The following is a 23517-nucleotide window of genomic DNA, read 5'->3' as shown; positions in this document are numbered from 1 at the left end:
TGAAAAAAAATGAAAAAAACCTTGGTTTATAACATTTATACCCTTGCGGCTATAAATAAAGCCATTCATTCATTTGCTTTCCAACTCATTCACTCAAAGCTGCATCATCAATTAAAAAATGAAGAGCATTTTAAGAACCAGTGCCTTAATCGTTGTCATGTTTTATCTGGGAGTCTCCTTAATTGTTGCATCAACAACTAGTTAATTTTAATGATTAAATACCAAATTCTAAAAGAGGATTGGTCTAAGGGTACATGGAGAAGTCAAAAACATGATATCCTAACCCTAAACAAATATTCACAAAAATATACAAAGCTACTTTAAAGAAATATTCAACACAAAACACTAGCCACTGGGCCATGCGCGTGCAGGTGATCATAAGGCCCATGCAATTGATAAAATATCAAAACAAGTTAAAATGCTAAAAAAGTAAAAAGGATTAAAAGGTCTAAAGCGAGGGGGATTCAAACCCCAGACCTGTGGCATGAAAGGACTAAGAGCGCGCTGGTGTCCAAGTGAGCTAACGATGTATTCGTTTAAAGAGAAAACTCCATTGCATTATATTTTAAGACATGTTCTAAATGTAATTTTGAACTTCATCTTCTTCAACTCAGTCACGAAGAACAACAACAACACATCAATGACGCCTAATTCATATTTTCTCAAAACTTAATCAATTTTAACAAACTAAAATCCTAAAATGATCAGCAGCAGGCCACAAATTTAACCATATATCTTTTGCAAATTAAATCAAACTGATAATCATGAATTTCTAGAAAACAGGTAAGAACCCTAAAGATAGATTTTTAAATTAAATCATGGACACACAAAATTAAACCCTAAAACCTTAGGGTTATCATTCCTCACATTGTTCCAAACATATTGGTATCAAGAAACACAAGAAATGATGCTTAAAACATAGAGTTCGGATTCAAGCTACATACCTCTGCAACTGGAAATCGTGAATGGCTTTAGAGTGATTCTGGGCAAGTTCTAATGATCCAATTAGCTTCAGTGGATCACCAGGAAGCTATTGCAACACTTACTTTGGCATGAGAGTACCTAAATTGATCTGGAGACCTCGACCGACTATGGAGGGCAAGTTGAGAATGGAGATTTTGATTTATGAGTTACATTCGTGTACTAATGCATTCAGTAGTCTTTATATGAGGTATAGAGAGTGTTTGAATGTTTAGTTTGGACAATGTGTGAGCTTGGTGAGTGTTTGAAGGTTATGGCTCAATGAAGCTCTTTAATGGTGGATTAATGGTGATTTTGAGTTTGAGAGGGTTTTGTAAGTGGTGGAGATGATGTAAAACTCACAAATGGTGTAGGGAATGTGTTTGAAGGGTTGGTTTGCACTCAGAATCTCTCTAACTCAAATTTTCTATAAAAATGCAAAATGACACAAAATGGAGAATTTGGAATGAAGGGTGAATTTGTGAATTTTTGTGTGTTTGATGCAAGAGGCAAGGGCCTCTATTTATAGACACAATTTAGGGTTTATGGAGGGAAAATCTCAGAAAATTGGGTTCACATGTGAAGGATGAACCATCTTGTTTCTTTGTGAAGTTATGTGAAATTTGGTTTTCCATGGCATGGTACAAGTCTTAAGCATGCTGGTGTGACTTTAATATGAATATGAAGAGGTTGCTTGTTGTGTTTTCAATGCTTTTGGTGCAAAGGAGACATGGGAGAGGCTCAAGGAGAGTGGACTTTGCATAAGCAATGCTTTTCTAAAATGGAAGTGGTGCCTTTAGTCTTGAAATAGAATTCTAACTTGGACAAAGCTTAAATCACTTGGTTCATAGCTCAAAAGATTGTGTAATCTTCTAATTATGGCCTCTTAAACAAGATGGAGGGACTGTACTTTGAAGATTCCTACAGATTTGAACAAATTTGCAAGTTGGTTCTTTATGTTATTCATGTTCTTCATCATTCTTCAAGTGTTCATGGAGGTTTTTTTACAAAATCATATCTCATAGCTCAAACCATGGACTTTCATGCTATTGATCTCTTTGGAAATCCCTTGCTACATACTTTAAGTCATTTGTTAAAAAGTTTTCTCAAACTCCTTTGGGATCATGGAGAAAAATGGCCATAAAGTTAAGAAAAATTCAAGTGAAAACACTTAAAATTTCTCTAAGTTTTTTGAACATTAACCTTCAAAATTTCATATCTCTCAAAATAATCATTTTTGATGAAAACTAGAGAACAAAGTTGTTAGTTTGATTAAGATCTACAACTTTCATGTTGGGAGATTTTTGAGTGTGTAGGCAAAATTTGAAGTTCTCAAAATTAGGTTAAATTCACTTAAAATCCTAATCTTAACTTTTGTTGACTTTTTGATTCTTGATGAATTTTCTTGATTTCTATTGGTCAAATGTCTTCAATATTCATATGATGATGATTTGAATCCTTAAAAGATCATGGTTGACCATTTTTCTCAAAAGTCAAAGGTTGTCTCACACAGTTGACTTTTCCAGATGAACTGCAGTTTTGTGGATTCCACATGAATCAAGCTCTCCTCTTAAAATTAATGATATGAATGGACTATAATGTTGATTTGGATGCTCATGAATCATTGTTTGAGCCTTAGAGTCATGTCCTGATTAAAAGTCAACCCTCTAGTGGAATTAGGTCAAAACCCTAATTTGGGGCCTCAGGTGATCTTGAGAGTTGTTGACCTTGAATTGGGCGATCCTTGGACTTAGATATTAATGGGATAACCCTTTGAATCATAGGATAATTTTGAACTTCCTTGTGGTCCTCAAAACCCTAATTTGCTCAGTCTCCTCTTGATTAGTCTCCTATCTTAGAACACAAGTAACAAACAACATTTTTTTTTGTATTTTTGGGTTAACAAATGATATATGCATGATGATAATGATAATGGTGATGATCCTACTATTCGGAATATGGTGGGATCTCAATGGTCAAAAGTTGGGGTACAACAGAACCTAATCAAGCAATTAACTAAAAAATACAATGAGAGAGAGACAAAAAAGAGAGTACATAGGGATTTATAGTGGTTTGACACATTAGTCATTGCTTTGTGCTTAATTCACTCTCCAATGGTTTCCCATTGAAATCTGTTGGTCTTACAATATGATTTGTAACTAAATTATAAGAGTTCGTACTATCAAAATATCCAAAATTATTACTGAAAAATAAATTTCTTCTTTTTGGATCTTTGAGTTATACAGAGTCTATGAACTGAACTCTATGTGAAATCTTTAATTGAATTCGCTTCTTGAATCTTCCATCCTCAACAACCTGCTCCTAAGTCTTTGTTTGCCGCAATTTCCATACAGTTCTGTTGGTATCTTGATTGTTGGTTTGTCCAAAGATTGATAAGAACTCGTACACTTTTTATAGAATTCCATACAACACTACCAAGGTCAACATGGAAAGAAGAACCTCCCTTTTTTTCGCTTGAATTTTCAGAACCAATGACAACACTACACAGCCTCGCGAGCCTCTGAAATCTTACACAAATCTTAAAAGAAATGTTAAATTCAAAAATGAATCTCCTTAACAATCACGAATCTTTGAAGATGAGATTCAAATCCATATAATAATGGAAAAAGAATGAGGTAGAAGATGAAAGAAATCGTTTGGAATGGTTCACAAAAGATCCAAAAATCTTTTGAAAAATGAAAGAACAAGTGGTTTGTGAGTTTTCAAATCAATAATTAAAGCATGTGTTTTCTTACACTATGAATGATTTGAGAGAAAAAAAATGATTTATAGGTGCTAGAGATTAAGCACAAAAAATAGTGAAAATCATGCTTGATTCAAGTCATAAGCACTTGTGTGATTTGAGTCAAATGGGAAAATAGTTTTGATCAAGATCTATACTTATGAGAGACTCATTTTAGCTCTAATTTGAGTTAATAAAAAGCAATTATTCAATTCATGCAAGGCTTGATTCGAGTCAAGAACAAGTGGTGATTCGACTCAAACACGACAGAGGTGAACCAACATTCATGATTTTACTTATGAACAACATGTGATTCGAGTTACAATGTTTATGATTTGAATCATGCACAAACTGTGATTCGACTAACAAAATTTTGATTTCCCTTTGTTTGCTTTGATTCGACTCATAGGGATGTGTGATTTGAACTACACACCCAAAATCTCAAATTTTTTACAATCTGAATATATTTTGAGATTTCACTTATGTCCTCCTAACTTGAACCAATATAAAATATGGATCTTGATTCAAAAACTCGACTAATTGACTTAAAGCACAATGCTCATACGCAAACTTAAACCATTTGAACTATGCGTACTAAAATAATAATCTAAAACTCAATCCTAAAATGCGTAATTGAAGTGGAGACTCAATGATATAAACGAAAAACCAAAATAAAGCTTAAGTAATAAGCAAAAAATTCATATAGAAATGACATGGATACTCCATCCCTTAATTTAGTAGAGACATGCAACTTTATACAATCCTTCAAAAGTTTCATCCATCCTTTACCTAAAATTACAAAAATAACATTTAAAACAAGTGAAAAAAATTTGCTAAAGCAAGTTTTTTTATTATAAAATTATAAATTAGTTTCTCAACTTCATTTTACAAATTGTATAATATTCAAGAAAAAAAACTAATTTTTTAATTATAAAGTTATCTTGAAACCCAAATCACATGGTTAGTGCCAAATACAAATAAAATCCAATGACATTATGTTCTCAAATCTTGATGTCACATTTCAAAAAATTCAACAAAATTTCTTTCACCGTAGAGTATCTAAATCTATTGGTTGTAAGGTGTTATGATCCAAATTTATAATGAGAATAACATGAGCATTATAGGTGTTTGTGTAATCACATTAAATTTATTAGAAAAATTCATAAATATTTATAAGTTAATTAAAATTACCAGTTATCATCCAGAACTTCTAGCATAAAAAATAATTTAACATAACATCAAAGTCAACAACTAACAAATACATCTCATTGAGATTTATTTAAAACTCAATAAGTGATTAAAATTATAATTTTGTATTATTTGACAATTAGGTAACATACCTAATTAACACTTATGATGGCCACTACTATCACCCATTTTAATTTTAATAACTTGAGCTACAAGCATTTGATTCAATTGTTTTTTTTGAAATAAAAGCGTTAAGAGAAAATGTAAAAGTGATTGAAATTGTCTTAAGCTAATTTGAGTAACAAAGATTTGATTCAAGTGTTACATGCAGTCCCCCCCTTACTTTCATCACAGTCAATGTATCCTTGTTGACCTTCATAATGTCCATATCTCCATTAGACCTGTAGGAGAAACCATTTATCTATAGAGTATATCAAGAAATCAAGTTCTTCCTCAACAATGGAATATATCTCACATCTTCAATGTTCACATGCCACCATCGTCCATGGAAATTTTAATTTGTCCCATTCTAGTGATACTACATGCTTTATCATCATATAGATAAACAAACCCAACATTACTTGATAGGAATATAGCGAACCATTCCTGGTGCGATACCATGTGGTAAAAACAACCAGAGTCAAGAATCCACGCATCTGAGCACTTACTGAATGAAACACACAATATGTGTGCTTCATTGACATAATCATCAGTTTGAACCACATTTGTAGAACTGGATGAGTCATTCTTTTTGTTTGGATAATCCCTCCTTCAATGCCCATTTTTTTTACAACTATAACACTAAATTGTTTTCCTATTCTTGGATTCAAAACTTTTTTTCTAGAACCTTCATTACCCTTGTTCAGCCCACAATCTTGACCCCCTTTCACAACCACCGCCTTGAGTTCCTTCCTTCTGCACTTTGTCTCCTTTGAGAATCAGACAAACACGTAACAATAGTTATATCAAGAATGATAATATCTTTCTCGTAGTTAAGAATAGTCACCAAATGGTTATAAGAATATGGTAACGAGCACATCGAGATAATTACCATATCTTTGTCATCAATCTTTACCCCAAAATTCACAAGGTCGATGATTATATTGTTGAAGACATTGACATGTTGTTGCAAATTAGATCCTTGCAGCATCTTCAAAATGTATAGTGTATGCTTTGCGAATAATGTGTTTATCAACGTCTTTGACATATACTGACTCTCCAATTAATCCCACATCTCCTTCGGTGTCGTTAGATCTAGGATATGATATACCACCTCATCAGAATCACATAGGTGAATCAATCCTACGACATTCTCTTTCATCTCTTCCCAATCGATATCGTCCATGTCGTTCGATTTTGTCTCACACAATGCCTTATGTAAATCTTTTTGAGCTAACAGATCCTTAACCCTCATTTGCCATAATTCGAAATTAGCTGTCCCGCCGAACCTTGTTACTTGGAATTTTGCACCGGGGTTAATCAACATCTGATACCAATTATTAAAATAACAACAAGTATATAAGATCAAAGAGAAACAAAAGTAAATGATAATGAACACGATCGATATTTGTTAACGCAATTTGACCAATGATGCATACCTTTGCGACTTTAGAGCAACTATAGCCCCAACACCCCCAATTATCTACCCACAACAAACAATTGGACCTAAGATTCGTTTGAAGTTTCCACATAACCATACTCAATAAGTGCTCCTGCTTTTAACCGTGCTTTTGGCAAAACATAAAACGCAAAAACATCTTGTTAAAATCTTGTATATCTTGGTAGTTTTGAGATGAATAATCAAACTATATATTTATGTGTATTCTTTGAAAATAATCTTCTTTAACATTCAACATATATACTATTTTATTTTGAATCTCAAAATTTAACTAACACATTCCTTGATTAACTTTTTTTCCTCGAGAGACGAGTTATTTTTGTTTCTTAAATACTACACATCCTCTTGATCTTTCTCGGTCTATTTTGTAATCTGCAACATTCCAAGTCTATTGTTTGAAGATGCTAACTAAAAACTGAAGTTTAAATTATCTAAATGCTTATACCACTTCCATCTGCTTAACTGCCTACTTGAATACATTACATATTTTACATTCAAAGAATATACTATGAAGTTATTCTTTCAAGAATGAAAATTCACCTAAAGATCTTAATCCTTCAAAAGTTTCATATTTAAGCAAAAATTTTGAAACAACAAAAAGTTTGCTAAAATAAAAGCTATTATTAAACAACAAATTTTTTTTTCTCAACTTTATTTTCCAATGAGTATCATATTTAAGCAAAAACTAATGTTCTAATTAAAAAAGCTTGTCTAGAACCCTAAGTCACATTGTTATTACCAAATACAATTAAAGTCAAAAGACGTCAAATTCTTAAATATTGACATTACAAAAACTTCAACAAAACTTCTTTCGTATCTAAAACTATTAGTTGTAAGATGAGAATCATGTCTCAAACACATAATAAAAATCAGGTGTTCGTATAATCATATTATAATTATTTAAGCAATCCACAAATATTTGAAAGATTACATTACGGTTATCATCTAGAACTTATAACATCAAAAACAAAATATTTAATATAGCATCAAAATCAACAACAAACAAATATATTTCATTCTAATTTATTTAAAATTCAATAAGCGATCAAAATTATAATTTTGTATTATTTAACAAATAGATAACAAATCTAATCAATTAACACTTATGGTAGCCACTACTGTCCCCCATTTTAATTTTAATAATTTGAACCACTAAGATTTGATTCAATTGTTTTTGGTGAAATTAAAAAGAAGCGAAAATATTGCAAAGATAATTAAAATTGCCTTAATCTAATTTGAGATATATAATAAAGATGAGTAAAATCCTTGTGATGTTTCATTTGTTACATTCATTACATGCATTTATGTTATGTTACTTCTAGAGATTGTATATACGGTTACATAAATCAAACTAGAGTGAAACACAAGTCATGTAAAAGATAAAATTAAACTATACTACTTTTGACCTAGATCCTCTCCATTGAAATTTTCACAAGGTAGTAAAATGATAATCCCCACCATTTAAATTTATTTTAATAATTTAATTAATATAAAGTAAAAAAAAAACATACAACCTTAATAAAGCGAAACCGATATAGTTTAAATGATTTATTAAAATAAAATATTAAACTAATTAAGTTAATTCTATATAAAAAAAATTCACATCATATGGACATATTATATATTATATATGTTACTTTAAAGGTAATATTACGTTTGAATACCATTCATTGCTCTTTCCACTTCAGTCTTTATATCTAATCAAACTAAAAAAGAAAAATAATAAATTTTTACCTTCTATTTTCTCATATATTAAGAATAATAACAATATATTATATTAATTTGTTAGAGATCAACAAATTTTTCATCTTCATCTTTTTGAATAACGGAAAATTTGGTTGAGTGAAAGATCACACTTAATTAATTTTTTCAGATCTAATTTATTTATTAATTTTTTCCGTCAAAAAAATCATTGACTGCATAAAATGAATTTCAAACATTCTACTAAAAATATCACATGATCAATTTTTTTTCAAAGACAAGAAAATAAAATTTAAAAAGTCAAAATAATCTCCTTATTGCCTGCATTAAATATTTATATAAATTTTAAAAATATTAATAATTCAAAATTTCAACTCAGAAACCACAACATCTATCCTTATCAATTCACCGTAAATTATATAAAATATTTTCTATTCTATCGACCGACTAATAGGCTGACCGTCGCCCGAAATTGATATCGTCACTAATATTGATTTTTAAATAAAAATTTCAAAATATACTTTTAAATAAATAATTTAATTTAATAAAATAAAATATAATTTTTTCACCATTTATCTAACTCAAGAGACCTAAGTAGTGAAAGTGCAAAAATGTGTTAAGTGAATGTTGTTGTTGTAACATATAAGAATCTAAATACTAGAATTTCACGTGTCATTTATTCAATCATATAAAAACATTTTTCCAATGTTTTTCTTACCGTGTCTCAACTCTTAGAAAACTCGTTTCTGTTTCATTCCCTTCGATTCTTTCTTCCTCAAATTCCTCTGTATTTTTCCCCCCTTTCTCTTCTTCTTATTCTTCTCTCGTTTACCTTTCTTCTACACTTTCTCTTCTCTTCTCCCTCATGTTTCTCTGCTTCTCTTCCACCACAAAAACTACTCTCTTTAACTGCTTTCACTTCTCACTTTCATTACACTTTTGAAGACTCATCAATCAACCTCGTTGGTTTTCACTTTCACTACCCGTTAATTTTGTTTCTCTCAGTATGTCTCAGACTAACTGGGAAGCTGATAAGATGTAAGTGTTGCTGTGTTTTTGTTTTTGTTTTTCTTTCTATGTTGTTTTCAGTTTTATAAAAATGGGTTTTTTAATTATGTTCAATTATATTTTTTTGTTGATTTGGGTTCTGATTTTTATGTTTTGGTGATTTGGGGTTGGTTTATATTCTTTGATAGGGTTCTGTAGGTTGTTTTTTCGTGTGAATGTGTGAGAATATTCTAATGGGTATGTATATTAGGGTTTTTTTTATTTTTGGCTTCTGTAAGTAAAATAGGGTTTCTTTTACATTGATGAAATTATCAGTTTTTGTTGTTGGACTCTTTGTTTCTTGCATTTGGGTTGTTGATATTGATGGTCATGGTGATATACTTGATGTTAACAATGTAAAGATCTAAGCTTTGGTTCTTAGGGTTCAAGTTGATTATGCTACTTTTGTTTGGTTACTTTGTGGGATTTTAGGTTGGATGTTTACATCCATGATTATCTTGTGAAGAGGGATTTGAAAGTTTCTGCTCAGGCTTTTCAAGCCGAAGGGAAGGTGTCATCTGATCCTGTTGGTGAGTTGGATAGAAGCAAAGAAGTTTTGTTTTTGTTTTTGTGTTTCTGTTTTGTATGTTTTATTAATCTGAATGTTTTTTTTTTTTTGTAATGATGGAATGGATTTCAGCTATTGATGCTCCGGGAGGTTTTTTGTTCGAGTGGTGGTCGGTTTTCTGGGATATATTTATTGCTAGAACGAATGAGAAGCACTCGGAAGTTGCTGCGTCTTATATCGAGGTTGGTTGGAAAATCTGTGTTTTTATTTCTTCCTTATTTTGTACTTCTAGCATGTTGATTGTCAGGTGATTATGCTATATCGAGGTTAGTTGGAAAATCTGTGTTTTTTTCCTCGTATTTTGTATATCTGGTGTGTTGACTCTGAGTCAGGTGATTGTGCTACAAGTTTGGCAAATATAACGCGGTAATAGATAAGGAAGTCGGTTACCTTTTATGCATATCTGTTCGTGTATTAAATAAGGAGCTTTGTATATTTGAGGTGTTGAAACTTCCTTATTGCGCATCTTAACTAGTGATTGAATAGTTAGCTGTTTCTCGCTTTCGATTTGTCGTTTAGCTGTTAGGGGAAATTGGGATTGTATTCTGAGTCATGTGATTATGCCATATCGAGTAAGGTGATTTTCTATATTGAGGTTGGCTGTGTTATCAAATTGCGGCGCCATGGCTGATATACGTGGCAGTTTTTGGGCTCGCCGCAATGGTAAAAATCTGCCGATATTGCGGGTTTTTCCGCTTTAACGGCGCTGCAAAGTGGTTGGTATGGTGGGATTTTGGCTCTCCGCCATGGACCGCCATCCACCATCGACAACACTGGAGGTTGGTTGGAAAACCTGTGCTGTTGTTTTCCCTTATCCCCATACTTTGTACTTCTAGCGTGTCGATTCCAAGTCATATGATTATGCTATATAGATGTTGGTTAGAAAATCTGTGTTTTTTCCCCTTATGTTGTACTTCTAGTGTTTTGATTCCTGAGTCAGGTGTTTGTGCTACAAACAAGTTTGGCAAATAAAACGCGGTACTAAATAAGGAAGTCAGTTACCTTTTACGCGTATCTTTTCGTGTATTAAATAAGGAAGTGTGTGTATTTGACGTGTTGAAACTTCCTTATTGCGCATCTTAACTAATGATTGATTTGGTTAGCTGTTTCTCGCATTCGATTTATCGCTTAGCTGTTAGGGGAAATCAGGATTGTATTCCGAGTCACGTGATTATGCCATATCGAGTAAGGTGATTGATTTGCTATACTGAAGTTGGTTGAAAAATCTCTGCTGTTTTTTCCCCATATTTTGTACTTCTAGCGTGTCGATTCCGAGTCACATGATTATGCTATATCGAGGTTGGTTAGAAAATCTATGTTCTTTTCCCTTATTTTGTACTTCTAGTGTTTTGATTTCGAGTCAGGTGTTTGTGCTACAAGTTTGGCAAATAAAACGCAGTATTAAATAAGGAAGTCGGTTACCTTTTACGTGTATCTATTTGTGTATTAAATAAGAAAGTTTGTATATTTGACACGTTGAAATTTCCTTATTGCGCATCTTAAGTAATGATTGATTGGGTTAGCTGTTTCTCGCTTTCGATTTTTTGTTTAGCTATTAGGGGAAATTGGGATTGTTTCTGAAGAATAATTTTTTATTAGACATAATTTTAGAAAGAAGTGAATTCCTTAATTTCTTCTCGCTATTGCGCTGACTGTATGATTTAAAAAAAAAATCTTGTTTGCACGAGTGAATATTTGTCTACTCGTGACTACAATTAATTAATTAATGGATTTTGATCTCGTCATTTTTAGTGACGAAATCATAAGTTGCACGTAGAAAACTATTTTTACGCTATCATGTAAAACTGCTATGGTAACACGACTTCACCTTTTCAAATCTAGAATAGTAAAAAAGATAAGAAATTTCAGTTTAGGTAACCATTTTAGTCAGATATAGTTTTTTTTATATATCAGTATGCGTGCCGCCGCACTTCAAGTTTTCGGTTTGTAAAACTTCCTTTGCAGACACAATTAATTAAGGCCAGGGAGCAGCAACAGCAACAGCAGCAGCAGCAGCCACAACCTCAGCAGTCGCAACATCAACAACAACAGAATCAACAACAGCAGCAGATGCAGATGCAACAGATGCTGTTACAGAGGCAGCATCAGCAACAACAACAGCAGCAACAGCAACAACAACATCAGCAGCAACAACAGCAACAACCACAGCATCAGCAGCAACAACAGCAGCAGCAACAGCAGGGTAGGGATAGAGCTCATCTCTTGAATGGTGGTGGTGCAAATGGATTAGTTGGAAACCCTAGCACTGCAAATGCAATTGCAACAAAGATGTATGAGGAAAGGTTAAAACTTCCCCTTCAAAGAGATTCTTTGGAAGATGCTGCAATGAAGGTACATGGATATTCCGATTTTACGTGATTATTAGACAGACTATTGTTCTTATGATTTAAATATTCATAGCTATCTTATGTTACTTTGACAGCAAAGATTTGGAGACCAAATTTTGGACCCAAATCATGCTTCAATTTTGAAGTCATCTGCAGCTACTGGCCAACCGTCAGGGTGATTTTCTTTAGAGCTTAGCCTACATTTCTTTTTCTTTTCATCTTTTTAGCTATGGATGTTGACCGAATTAGAACCAAATTTTGTTTTCTTGTATTCAGTCAAGTTTTACATGGTGCTGCTGGTGCAATGTCTCCACAAATTCAAGGTCGTAATCAGCAACTACCAGGGTCTACTCCGGTATGAGATCTTAAAAAGTGTTTGCATTACCTCTTAATATATTTCTTATCAGCTGTTTTTTCTGACTCGCCACTTGGAATCAGGATATAAAAACTGAGATTAATCCGGTTTTAAACCCTAGAGCTGCGGGTCCTGAATCGTTGATGGCAATTCCTGGTATTCTTTCATTAAGTTTATATTCTAATCTATCTAGTTTGTGCTATTACTTCAAAAACTGGTTTGCAAGCATGATATAGGATTTTTTTCGTCATTTTCGGTTCTTTGAAATTTATTCATTACCTTATTGGGTGAGGATTTTTTGGGATATAATGTGAAAGTGTTACAATGTTTTGCTATTATTTGTGCTTATATATATTGAGTTAAAGGAGATTTTTGTTTGTGGCAGGATCAAATCAAGGTGGCAACAATTTGACTCTGAAAGGGTGGCCACTCACAGTGAGTAATCCTAAACTTAATCATTATTTTAATATTTATTTTAATTGAACATCATTTAATGATAAAACTACACAATTGAGTTATTCAGTTTCACTATTTAACGTTGTTTTTTTTTGTATTATAGGGATTGGAGCAACTTCGTTCTGGTTTACTCCAGCAACAAAAATCTTTCAATCCACAGCCTTTTCATCAACTTCCAATGTTGACACCACAACATCAGCAACAGCTTATGTTAGCACAGCAAAACCTGGCATCACCATCCGCCAGTGATGAAAGTAGAAGGCTCAGAATGCTACTGAGCAGTAGGAATATGGGCGTAGGTAAGGATGGCCTTTCAAATCCTGTCGGTGATGTAGTATCAAATGCTGGATCACCCCTTCAAGCAGGTGGTCCTCCTTTTCCTCGTGCTGATACGGATATGATAATGAAGGTACTTGTTCACGCAATTTATAAAACTCCACTTTTATAAAATCTTTAATCGTAAAATGTTTTGTAAGTTAATTTTTGTTTGTTTTTGTAGATGAAACTGGCTCAGTTACAGCACCAACAACAGCAGAATGCCAATCCACAGCAGCAGCAACTTCAACAGCATTCTCTCTCAAATCAGCAATCTCAGTCTTCAAATCATAACATGCATCAGCAAGATAAAGTAGGGGGAGGTGGTGGCAGTGTCACTGGAGACGGTAGCATGTCAAACTCCTTTAGAGGAAATGATCAGGTCAGTCCTTTTATGGCGGTCTTTCCCACACACATTTGAGCAATTGAGCCATGCATGATTTCTTGGTTTCCGAACCTAAATATTTTCTACCTTGTAAAATAATTGGGTTTCTAACACTTTGTTCTGAATGAAATCAAGGCTTCCAAAAACCAGACTGGAAGAAAGAGAAAGCAACCTGTTTCTTCTTCTGGTCCTGCCAATAGCTCAGGAACAGCTAACACAGCAGGCCCATCTCCGAGTTCAGCACCCTCAACTCCCTCAGGCTCAACTCATACCCCTGGTGATGTGATATCAATGCCTTCTTTACCTCATAATGGTAGTTCTTCCAAGCCATTAATGATGTTTGGCACTGATGGCACCGGAACTCTTACATCACCTTCAAACCAATTGGTGAGTGTCTCTTTTATGTGATTTGAATTAATGGAAGGAATAATAAGTTCCTTGCATGTAGACTCATTGCCATTCCGTTTTGGCAGTGGGATGATAAGGATATTGAATTGCAGGCAGATGTGGACCGCTTTGTTGAGGATGCATCTCTTGATGATAACGTTGAGTCTTTTTTATCTCATGATGATAACGACCCTAGAGATCCAGTTGGACGTATGGATGTAAGCAAAGGTCCAGTAAACACCAACATTTTATCTATCATAATGTTTAGTATATGAAGCTGTAATGTTGCTTTTAAATTTATTGACTTTCATAAAAACGAGATTCATAATTCATTTTGAAACTGAGGGTATGAGTTTGCCTATTTTCAGGTTTCACATTTTCTGAAGTAAATTCTGTCCGGGCAAGCACAAGCAAAGTTGTTTGTAGTCATTTCTCATCTGATGGCAAATTGCTTGCAAGTGGCGGCCATGACAAAAAGGTTTGTTTGATCATTACGCTGGGAAAACATGTTTTAGCACTTTATCTGTTCAATTGATTTCTAAATATTACGAGTTAACACGTGTAATTGACTTGCTTGAAAATTGAAGAACAAAATCCCGAAACCTTGTATACGTAGAATGTGACATTTCCTCTGCTTGTTTCACAATGCAGGCTGTTTTATGGTACACAGATTCTCTAAAGCAGAAAGCTACTCTTGAAGAGCATTCATCTTTAATTACTGATGTCCGTTTTAGTCCAACCCTGCCTCGTCTTGCAACATCTTCATATGACAAAACTGTCCGTGTTTGGGATGTTGACAATGTAAGTTGATTTTGTTTGTGCTTATCTTGATAACTTTTGAGAAATTGTTTTTGTAAAAATATGTCTTGTTGAAAGTTTGTAATTGACAATGTAGCCAGGGTATTCGCTTCGTACCTTCACCGGTCATTCTGCATCTGTTATGTCACTAGACTTTCACCCCAATAAAGAGGACCTTATCTGCTCTTGTGACTTCGACGGTGAGATAAGATATTGGAGTATTAACAATGGCAGTTGTGCTAGAGTGTCGAAGGTAGTATTTTAGTGTCGTCTTCCTTTATTCATAATTTTCTGTTTTAGTAATTCGCCAAAACTGATTTTTTTTCTTATTTTTTTACCAATTAGGGTGGCACTGCACAGATGAGATTTCAACCTCGGCTAGGGAGATACCTTGCTGCAGCTGCAGAGAATGTCGTCTCTATACTTGATGTCGAGACACAAGCATGCCGATATTCACTAAAGGTAGGTTAAAAAAGAAATCTAACGTCTCTTTGTTGTACTCTTTCCAAGAGGGTGTTGATTTTACTGATTCGAGTATATCACAGGGCCACACAAAGTCAATACATTCCGTGTGTTGGGATCCATCCGGAGAGTTCTTGGCATCTGTCAGTGAGGACTCTGTCAGGGTTTGGACTCTTGGAACTGGAAGCGAAGGGGAATGTGTTCACGAGCTTAGCTGTAACGGCAATAAATTTCACTCATGCGTTTTCCATCCAACGTACTCGTCGCTGCTGGTCATTGGCTGTTACCAGGCAAGTCTACATCTGATTGTATCATTTTACCCGGCATATATCCTGCATGAATTTAAATGGAATATGATTGATCCATAACAACTCCTACTAATACTATAATCTGCAGTCGTTGGAGCTGTGGAACATGACAGAGAACAAGACGATGACTCTGTCTGCTCACGACGGTCTTATTGCTGCACTGGCCGTTTCAACTGTAAACGGTTTGGTTGCTTCAGCTAGTCATGACAAGTTTGTCAAGCTCTGGAAGTGAGACCTGACATGGCGGGTGTGCTATGTTGTACAATACAAGGTTGTTTTTATTTATTTATGTGTTGATTCATAACATGCACGTGCTTCATTCCTCTTTTTCCTTTGTAACAATAGATACCAACATTTTGTAACATTATCACCATTCTTGTTACATGTTTCATTATTGTTTACTTGAAGATTTCTTTTCAAACGGGACATTATAATATTATTGTGTTTCTTTTTCCATCCTTTCACTTATCATTTCTTCCTTAAACTGTTCAATGATGGACAAATCAAAGTTGTATTGCATCATGAAATTGCCAAGTTAATTATACTATTTGAAGTTGAAGTTTTGTGACTGTGTATGAAGCACGTACACCTCTAAGGGTAGGCTTGTCGCGGTGTTCGACACGCATCGGTATCTCACACTTAAATGACACCCGTAAGACATGTGTTGGAAAAGACACATTTTAAATCGGTATGACGGTATCCTGCACTCATATTACAATCATACGACATGTGTCGGGCAATTTAAAGTATTGTTAAAATATAATCTGTTTTTTTTTCTCTTTACCTTGTACACTCGTACATCTTTTAAAGAGAAATCTCACATTTGAAAGGGTGAAAATTAAAGAGAATAATTTTAATTAGAATATTTTTAACTCTTTTATAATAGATAAATCAATGAAATTTAAATATCTTAACTCTTTTATAATAGATAAATCAATGAAATTTAAATATCTTATATGTAGTGGTATTAGTGTCTTATATTTTTGATATTATGAGTGTCGGAATGCCTATTATAGATGATAGTGACATGATTGCATTTGAATTTAGTCTAGCTTTGTCTAGGGTGGACAAATTTAGGGTGGGCAAATTTGAACCGTATGATTGAAACTTTCTGATTTTGTCTTGGGTTGTCCCATTTGCTTAATTTGACTGGTATCTCCAAAGAAACTATGATCCTCACTGAAATATGAAATACGTTTCAACTGAGCCTCGCCTTATATATGTTTAAAAACTAATTTTGGAGATGCATTTTTGGAAAAATTCTATTATTTTATTTCTAATTTAATAATTTAGTGACTTTTTCATAATTACATTTTTAGATTTGTGAAGTGGGAATTTGAAAATCTATCACCTTTGCATGTCAGTCATTTTCGAAGATGCATTTCTAAAAATATCAAACATGATTTTTTAATAAAACAATACTCTGCATGATTAGATTCTATAACCATTTTTATCCAAAATCTTTTCAAAAACCATTACATTTTTAATCAAGGTTTTCACTCCAAAGCTTCAAACTTTGCTTCATTACATAAAAAGGAGCAAAAGAAGCCGGAGTTTAAGGGAAAGATCATTGATTTCAATTCTCATTGTTTGCATTAATCTTGTTTTATAATTGACGAAATTTACATTGGTTTCGAAAATGCATTTCCGAATTCTATATGAACTCCTTCAAAAGTGTATTTTTGTAGGCTGTCTGTTTTCGTTTTCAATTGTCTATGAATATTTTACGTTACTGTTTGCATTAGATATAGTGTACCCCAATGTTTTTCCAAAATCTATTGTGTCTATAAATGTCAAACGTGTTGATGTGAAGGAGGTGGATATTGACAACCAATTTACAAATGGAGAAGAGTTTGAATTTCGTGATCATATGCTTCAGTGGATTTGCACAGAGGTATCTAAATTGGGGTTTGGTGTTGTAGTCATAAAGTCCAATAATGTTTCAGATAGAAGAGCTGCATTTGTGATAGAGTATGAAGAACGGACACCTCTAAGGGGTAAGTGTGTCGCGGTATCCGACACACGTTCGTATTCGACACTTGAATGATACCGAACAACACATGTTTGGAAAGTCAGACAAAGAAATTCAAATATATAATTTATTTTCTTTGTTTCGATACATTTAATTTAAATCGGTATCTTACGCATATATGGCATTGATACGACATGTGTCGGCTAATTTAGAGAACTATTAAAAAAGATTATATTTTTTTTTCCTTTCCTTCAACATACTGTGTACATTTATTTTATTTTTTAAAAAAGAGCACACATTTAAAAGGGTGAAGATAATTTTATAATTTTTTTGATAATAGATCTTATATAATAAGTAGTGGTGTTAGTTTTCTATATTTTTGACATTATTAATATTGAAGTGTTTGTGTTAGAGTTTATGCTTCATAAATAATAGCAATTTGAATTTAGTTTAGATTTTTGTCTAAATACCTTGCAAACTTTTCAATACTAGTTTAGCTTTATCGCTTTGTCTAAATACTCTATAATTTTTTCATCATTAAAATATTTACTTTCATAAATAATATTTCATATATTTAATATCTTTAAAGAGTACTCTAGAAACACTTATTAGTATGACGTTTATTTTATTGTGATTCTATTAGAGAATTTCTTTGGAGACGGGGAGAACCTCCTGCAAAAATTCTTAAATACTTCTACTTCGGAAATGTATTTTTGAAGTAAATTTTTTTTTTATAGATTTTTCCAGAGTTCGGAAGTGCACTTCCGAAAACATCAAATGGGGTGTTTTCGGAGATGCACTTCCAAAAACACCTTTTTCACATTTTTGAGGGTTTTCGGAAGTGCACTTTCGAAATATATAGAAATTGTGTTTTTTTTAATGTTTTTCTAAACAACGTTTAGTCCCGCATTTTTAATTAAACGAAAACGCTTACTATAAATAAAATATAACTCGAATAAAATAAGCGACATATCAACATAAAATACTAATATTATATATACAAACCGAATTAGTTCGTACAAGCAGAATAAAATACTAATAGTGTGCGAAAATGTATGTAAATTTAAAAAATACAAACCGAATACAATAAATTCATAGAAAAATAAACCGGAATCTATACTGTGTATGCCTAACCCTAACTCCCTGGGACCTCCTCTGCCTGGTATATGCCGCCTCACTGCTCGCGTCACTGTCCATCCTCTCCACCACGGCAATTGCCTCTGGACCGCCCTGATAAATAATACCTCGCTCCAACGCATCCCGCCCAAGCATCTCTATCCGCTGGCATATCGGCAGGAGATCAATGACATGGTCATCCTTGGCTTGCTGGTTCTCCAGGAACTCCTCGTGTGCTGGCCTAGGAGCTCTCGGTGTGTCAGGTGTCAGGAGAGGATGAGACACGCGATAAAACTATGTCATGTATCCATCCATACAATGCCACTCCTGGGTGGCGTGCATACGACGATACTCGTCTAGGACCAAATGATGCACACAACCCTCGAATATAGCAGTGAGCTCCACTCGGGTAATTGTGTCGGGAGCAACCTCAAAGGGTGACCTCGGTATCACCTGTACACGTCCAAACTGCCTCATGCACCGCTCAGGCAAATACCTCACCATGGTGTTGGCCCTGCATGCCAACCAGCCAGAGTATAACGCGATGCGGTCGAACGGGACAACAACACTGTAATCAGAGAACGGCGTCCAACGAATGTCATCGTGGACTGTGCGGTCAAGGTACACCCGATATAGTAGCACTGCGTTGTTCCCCCTAACACATCCAGTGACATATAATAACTAAAATGTACTACATTATACTAATTTCTAACACCCCTAATATCAATTTAAATTCTAAATTGAAAATTTTGAAAACTTACAAATTTGAGATGTCGTTGGAGGTGTTTTAGAAGTAGTTTAAGAACCTTTGGAGTAGCCTTTGATGATCTTTGAATTTGCCTTTGGTGGTTATGCAAATGCTTGAGAAAAAATTTGGAAAGTTTTAAAGATTTAAGGTAAATGGAAATGGGGAGAGGCGGTTTTGTTTAAATAGCTAAACGCGCATTATTTCAGAAATGCATTTTCGAAATATGTTTTTTTACGTTAAAAAAAAGTGATTTCGAAAATGTACTTCCGAAATCACTCTTTTTTCCAACTTCAGAAGTGCATTTCCAAATTAAAGGGACATTTGGGGAATTTCAGCAAAGGTGACCAAGAAGAGAGGAGGGTCTTTAAAGAAATTCTCTTCTATTAAGATATTATAAATAATTTACTTCAAAAAATTTGTGATATTAAAAACACATTATTTGGAGAAATTCTCGGTCTACAATAATTTTACGAACTCTTAAAAAATTTATTGACCATTTTCAAAGGGTACTCTACATTATCTTTTTGTGTTTAGTTTTTTATGCATTTTATTTTAGTATAATGTTTTATTTTATTTTTGTCTATGAATTTCTATTTTTATATAAATTAATTTTATAGATATTTTATTGGATTAGATAGTTTATAAAGATTAAAAATTTATAATTAAAAATTAACTATCAATAGATAGTTTAAGTTGGATAAAAAAGTTATAACAAAAAGTATTACAAGTAAATTTGTTCAAATATTTCCCCCTCTTTTTGTTGAATCAAACGTATTTCCTCTCTCTCCGGATAGTTTGTGCATATAGTTAACACAATCTTTATTTATTTTATAATTTATAATTTTTAAACTTTGAAAAGATTTAAAAATTAAAAGTTCTTTCACTTTTTGATTTTTAATCATAAAGAATCATATTTCATTTCATTTCAATGGCGTTTGGAAATATTCTTTAGAAAAGAGTCATTTTGAAAAATCAAAAGCTTTCTAGACATGTTGCAAGGTGAATTGAATATTTTTGTTTATTTCGATTAATCAAAATGTATAGAATAATTTTTTTAAGGGGGCAATCCAATGGTTTTTTTTTTTAAGATATTGAATAAATCCCATCCCAGGTGGTTGAAAGCATCTGTTCGCTGCAGGTAGTACATGTGACCAACAACGGTATACTTGATCTTTAGTGATGGTTGAGAAAAAAGGGGTTGTACCTGCAAGGTACTCCGATGCTAAAGTAAGTAAGAGAACAACAAGGTAAAACAGAAAGTATGAGATTTTGGGCAAAGTTTGAATTATCTCGCCCTCTAGGGATAGAGGGCTACTTATAAGTGTTCTCGTTGGAGTAGAGTGGATCTCCTATCTTCGTGGGCCTGGGCGTGATTTTCGGCCCAAAATATAGGGGACCGTTGACTAGACCTTAACTAGTCGTGCCCAAGATACTAGCCGTTGACGGGGACGAGGTCTCAACGTGCTTGGCTAATCTCTAGTTGTGCTCAGTTAAAGGGGGAGAAGTCTTCCCTATCAGCTCGTAACACTTTATTGGGTCGGTTCATGCCAGCGAGTGGATTTGGCCAATTGGAACAATTGGGCTAGCCCAGAACAACATTCTATAAAAAATTGAAAATGTCTCTCTAATTTTGCATATGTTGATGCATCTCCGAACGCACTTTGATCATTATCAAAATATGTTTCAACTGAGTCTCGCCTTATATATTTGAAAAAAATTAATTTCAGAGATGCATTTTTAGAAAAAACCTATTATTTTATTTTTAATTTAACAATCTAGTGACTTTTCCAGAATTGCATTTTCGAATTTGTGAAGCGGGAATTTGAAAACCTATCACCTTTGCATGTTAGTCATTTCGGAGATGCACTTTTAGAAACATCAAACATGATTTTTAATAAAACAACACCCTGCATGATCATACTCCATAACCATTTTTTTCCAAAACTTTTTCAAAAAACCCTTCCATTTTTAATCAAAGTTTTCACTCTAAAGCTACAAACTTTGTTTCATCAGATAAAAAGGAGCAAAAAAAGCTGAAATTTAAGGTAAATATCGTTTATTTCAATCCCCATTGCTTACATTAATCTTGTTTTATAACTGACAAAATTTACGTTGGTTCCAAAAATGATTTCCGGATTCTGTATGAACTCCTCCAGAAGTGCATTTCCGGAGGCTGTTTGTTTTCATTTTCAACTGATTTTGAATATTTTACGTTATTGTTTGCATTAGATATGCACAAAACCTATTGTGTCTATAGATGCCAAACATGTTGAAGTGAAGGAGGTAGATGTTGACAACCAATTTACAAATGGAGGAGAGTTTGAATTTCTTGATCACATGTTTCAATGGATTCACACGTAAGCATCCAAATTAGGGTTTGGTGTTGTAATTAGAAGGTCCGATAATGGTCTAGATATAACGGTTGCATTTGTGACAATGAGATGCGAAATAAGTGGGAAGTATAAAACTCCTCTCCGAAAATTCAAACGAGATGACACCTATTCAAGAAAATGTGAGTGTCTCTTTAAGCTGTGTGGTTGTCTTTTTTCAAACAATAAATGCATATTTAATGTGATATGTGGTTCAATTAACAAACCGAATATCTCTATTTTGACTGAATGGAAAATGATACAAGAGAGGTTTTTGAAAGCTGATGACCACATGAAACTCCACATCAAAGAGAAATTGAGGAAAATTACTTATCTATAAGCCCCTAACTTAAAACACCTTCTCAATTGGTAAGAATAAAAGGTTCTCCTAAGAAGGTCAAACCAACACCGAGTGACAATTCAACTATGCGACCTCCTTCCTATTTTGAACATGTTGACAAACTTTTTCCGGATTCTCCAACTAGGAAATCTCAAAAAAGTGTTCTCAAAAGAGCTCACATTAGCAAGCCACATCCTTCACAGTCTCCACCAAAAATCTCATTCATCGATAAGATGTCGATTTTTATGCATAAATACATTGAACGAATCATCAATGTTGAGGGTGAAGGTAATTGCAATTTTTGATTTTTTTCTGCTTTGCTCAGTAAAGGAGAAGAAGATCACTCACTTGTCCGCCATCAACTTATTCAAGAGTCGATGGACCATAAAGAATCATACACACGACTATATGAGAAAAAAAGTAAATTTTGATACAACTTATGAATCTCTAGTGTAGCAGTACCAAAGGATAAATGGACACGCTTTTCTGAAATTGGATATCTCATAGAAAATGTGTATAAAATAATGTATTGATCTGACAAGATACAGTTTCTCGGAAATATATTTTCCACTGCGCACTACCCTACCTAAAAATTCAAATGTTTTTTTTCAACTCCGCGACACTTTGTTCAAGTTTATTTGAAACTGGGATGCCCAATACCACTCATATCACCAGAGTGGACAACTCTTTCAACAACTAAAGCCGATGTTAGAACTTGGAATCATTAAGTTGGTGAAAATGAAGTAATTGAGTATGGAGAGGGAGAGAAAGATAAAGAACTAGAGAATATAATTGAGGGTGAGAATTATCATTTGCATTAACCATTGATGAGGATACCCCTTGGATATTTATACAATTTACAATTAGATTGAGATACAAGTAACGTAAGCTAAAAACAAAAATTAATTGCCTGTAACCGGTTACACAAAACCTGTAACCGATTACAATTGCTACAAAATTTAAAACATAACGGTGGTAACCAATTACTAAGAATGCGTAACCGGTTACACTCTCGATTGAATCCCTTATTTTCAGCTTATTTGGCTTTTCTACATAACTGTAACCGATTACACCCCCGTGGTAACCAGTTACAACACCTGAATTATTGGATTTTCATTTAACACACCATCTTAATTCAAGTGATCCAATTCTTCCATGCCCATGTTCATCTTTAATATCTTGAACACTTCAATTGTGACTCTCTTGGTCAATAAATCAATCACTTGGTTTTCACTTCTACAATATTCCAATCTTAACATTCCTTCACTAAGCTCACTCTTGAACTTAGAAAGGAAGTATGTCATGAGGCCAAAGCCGATCATCTCAAACTCCT

The 23517-nt window shown here is 33.6% G+C and overlaps 2 protein-coding genes across 3 annotated transcripts; one reads left to right on the top strand and one right to left on the bottom strand.

Annotated features, from left to right (window-relative positions):
- The first annotated feature begins 8918 nt into the window (after window positions 1–8918).
- On the top strand, window positions 8919–16093 carry LOC131596247 (transcriptional corepressor LEUNIG-like). Of its 2 annotated transcripts, none has more exons than XM_058868850.1 (18): window positions 8919–9248; window positions 9690–9787; window positions 9898–10007; window positions 11791–12177; window positions 12269–12348; window positions 12450–12528; window positions 12612–12684; window positions 12914–12963; window positions 13088–13393; window positions 13484–13681; window positions 13820–14071; window positions 14185–14299; window positions 14440–14549; window positions 14723–14872; window positions 14967–15122; window positions 15215–15331; window positions 15415–15621; window positions 15728–16093. In XM_058868850.1, exons 1-18 carry the CDS (start codon window positions 9217–9219, stop codon window positions 15869–15871), a joined length of 2664 nt encoding a protein of 887 aa, XP_058724833.1. In that variant the 5' UTR covers window positions 8919–9216; the 3' UTR covers window positions 15872–16093. The 2 variants fall into 2 exon arrangements, with proteins under 2 accessions (XP_058724833.1, XP_058724832.1); XM_058868849.1 differs by having other exon boundaries at window positions 14158–14299.
- Window positions 16094–19021: 2928 nt separating this feature from the next.
- LOC131598449 (uncharacterized) lies at window positions 19022–22410 on the bottom strand. The gene is made up of 2 exons (XM_058871048.1): window positions 22364–22410; window positions 19022–19382 (listed from the first exon to the last, which is right to left on the bottom strand). Exons 1-2 carry the CDS (start codon window positions 22408–22410, stop codon window positions 19022–19024), a joined length of 408 nt encoding a protein of 135 aa, XP_058727031.1.
- Window positions 22411–23517: the final 1107 nt, after the last annotated feature.

Source organism: Vicia villosa, linkage group LG4, assembly GCF_029867415.1.
Source record: "Vicia villosa cultivar HV-30 ecotype Madison, WI linkage group LG4, Vvil1.0, whole genome shotgun sequence".
NCBI lineage: Eukaryota > Viridiplantae > Streptophyta > Magnoliopsida > Fabales > Fabaceae > Vicia > Vicia villosa.
The sequence above is the reverse complement of the archived record's forward strand: the minus strand, read 5'-3'. Positions and strand labels throughout refer to the sequence as shown.

What these genes read in the sequence shown, in the direction of transcription:
- LOC131596247 (XM_058868849.1), top strand. Translation starts at nt 9,217, where the DNA reads ATGTCTCAGACTAACTGGGAAGCTGATAAGAT. An exon ending in GGTGTCATCTGATCCTGTTG is followed by an intron (nt 9,788 to 9,897) that starts GTGAGTTGGATA and finishes AATGGATTTCAG; the next exon opens with CTATTGATGCTCCGGGAGGT. An exon ending in CCTTTAGAGGAAATGATCAG is followed by an intron (nt 13,682 to 13,819) that starts GTCAGTCCTTTT and finishes AATGAAATCAAG; the next exon opens with GCTTCCAAAAACCAGACTGG.
- LOC131598449 (XM_058871048.1), bottom strand. Translation starts at nt 22,410, where the DNA reads ATGAATGAGATTTTTGGTGGAGACTGTGAAGGATGTGGCTTGCTAAT. An exon ending in GAAGGATGTGGCTTGCTAAT is followed by an intron (nt 19,383 to 22,363) that starts GTGAGCTCTTTT and finishes TGGATGTGTTAG; the next exon opens with GGGGAACAACGCAGTGCTAC.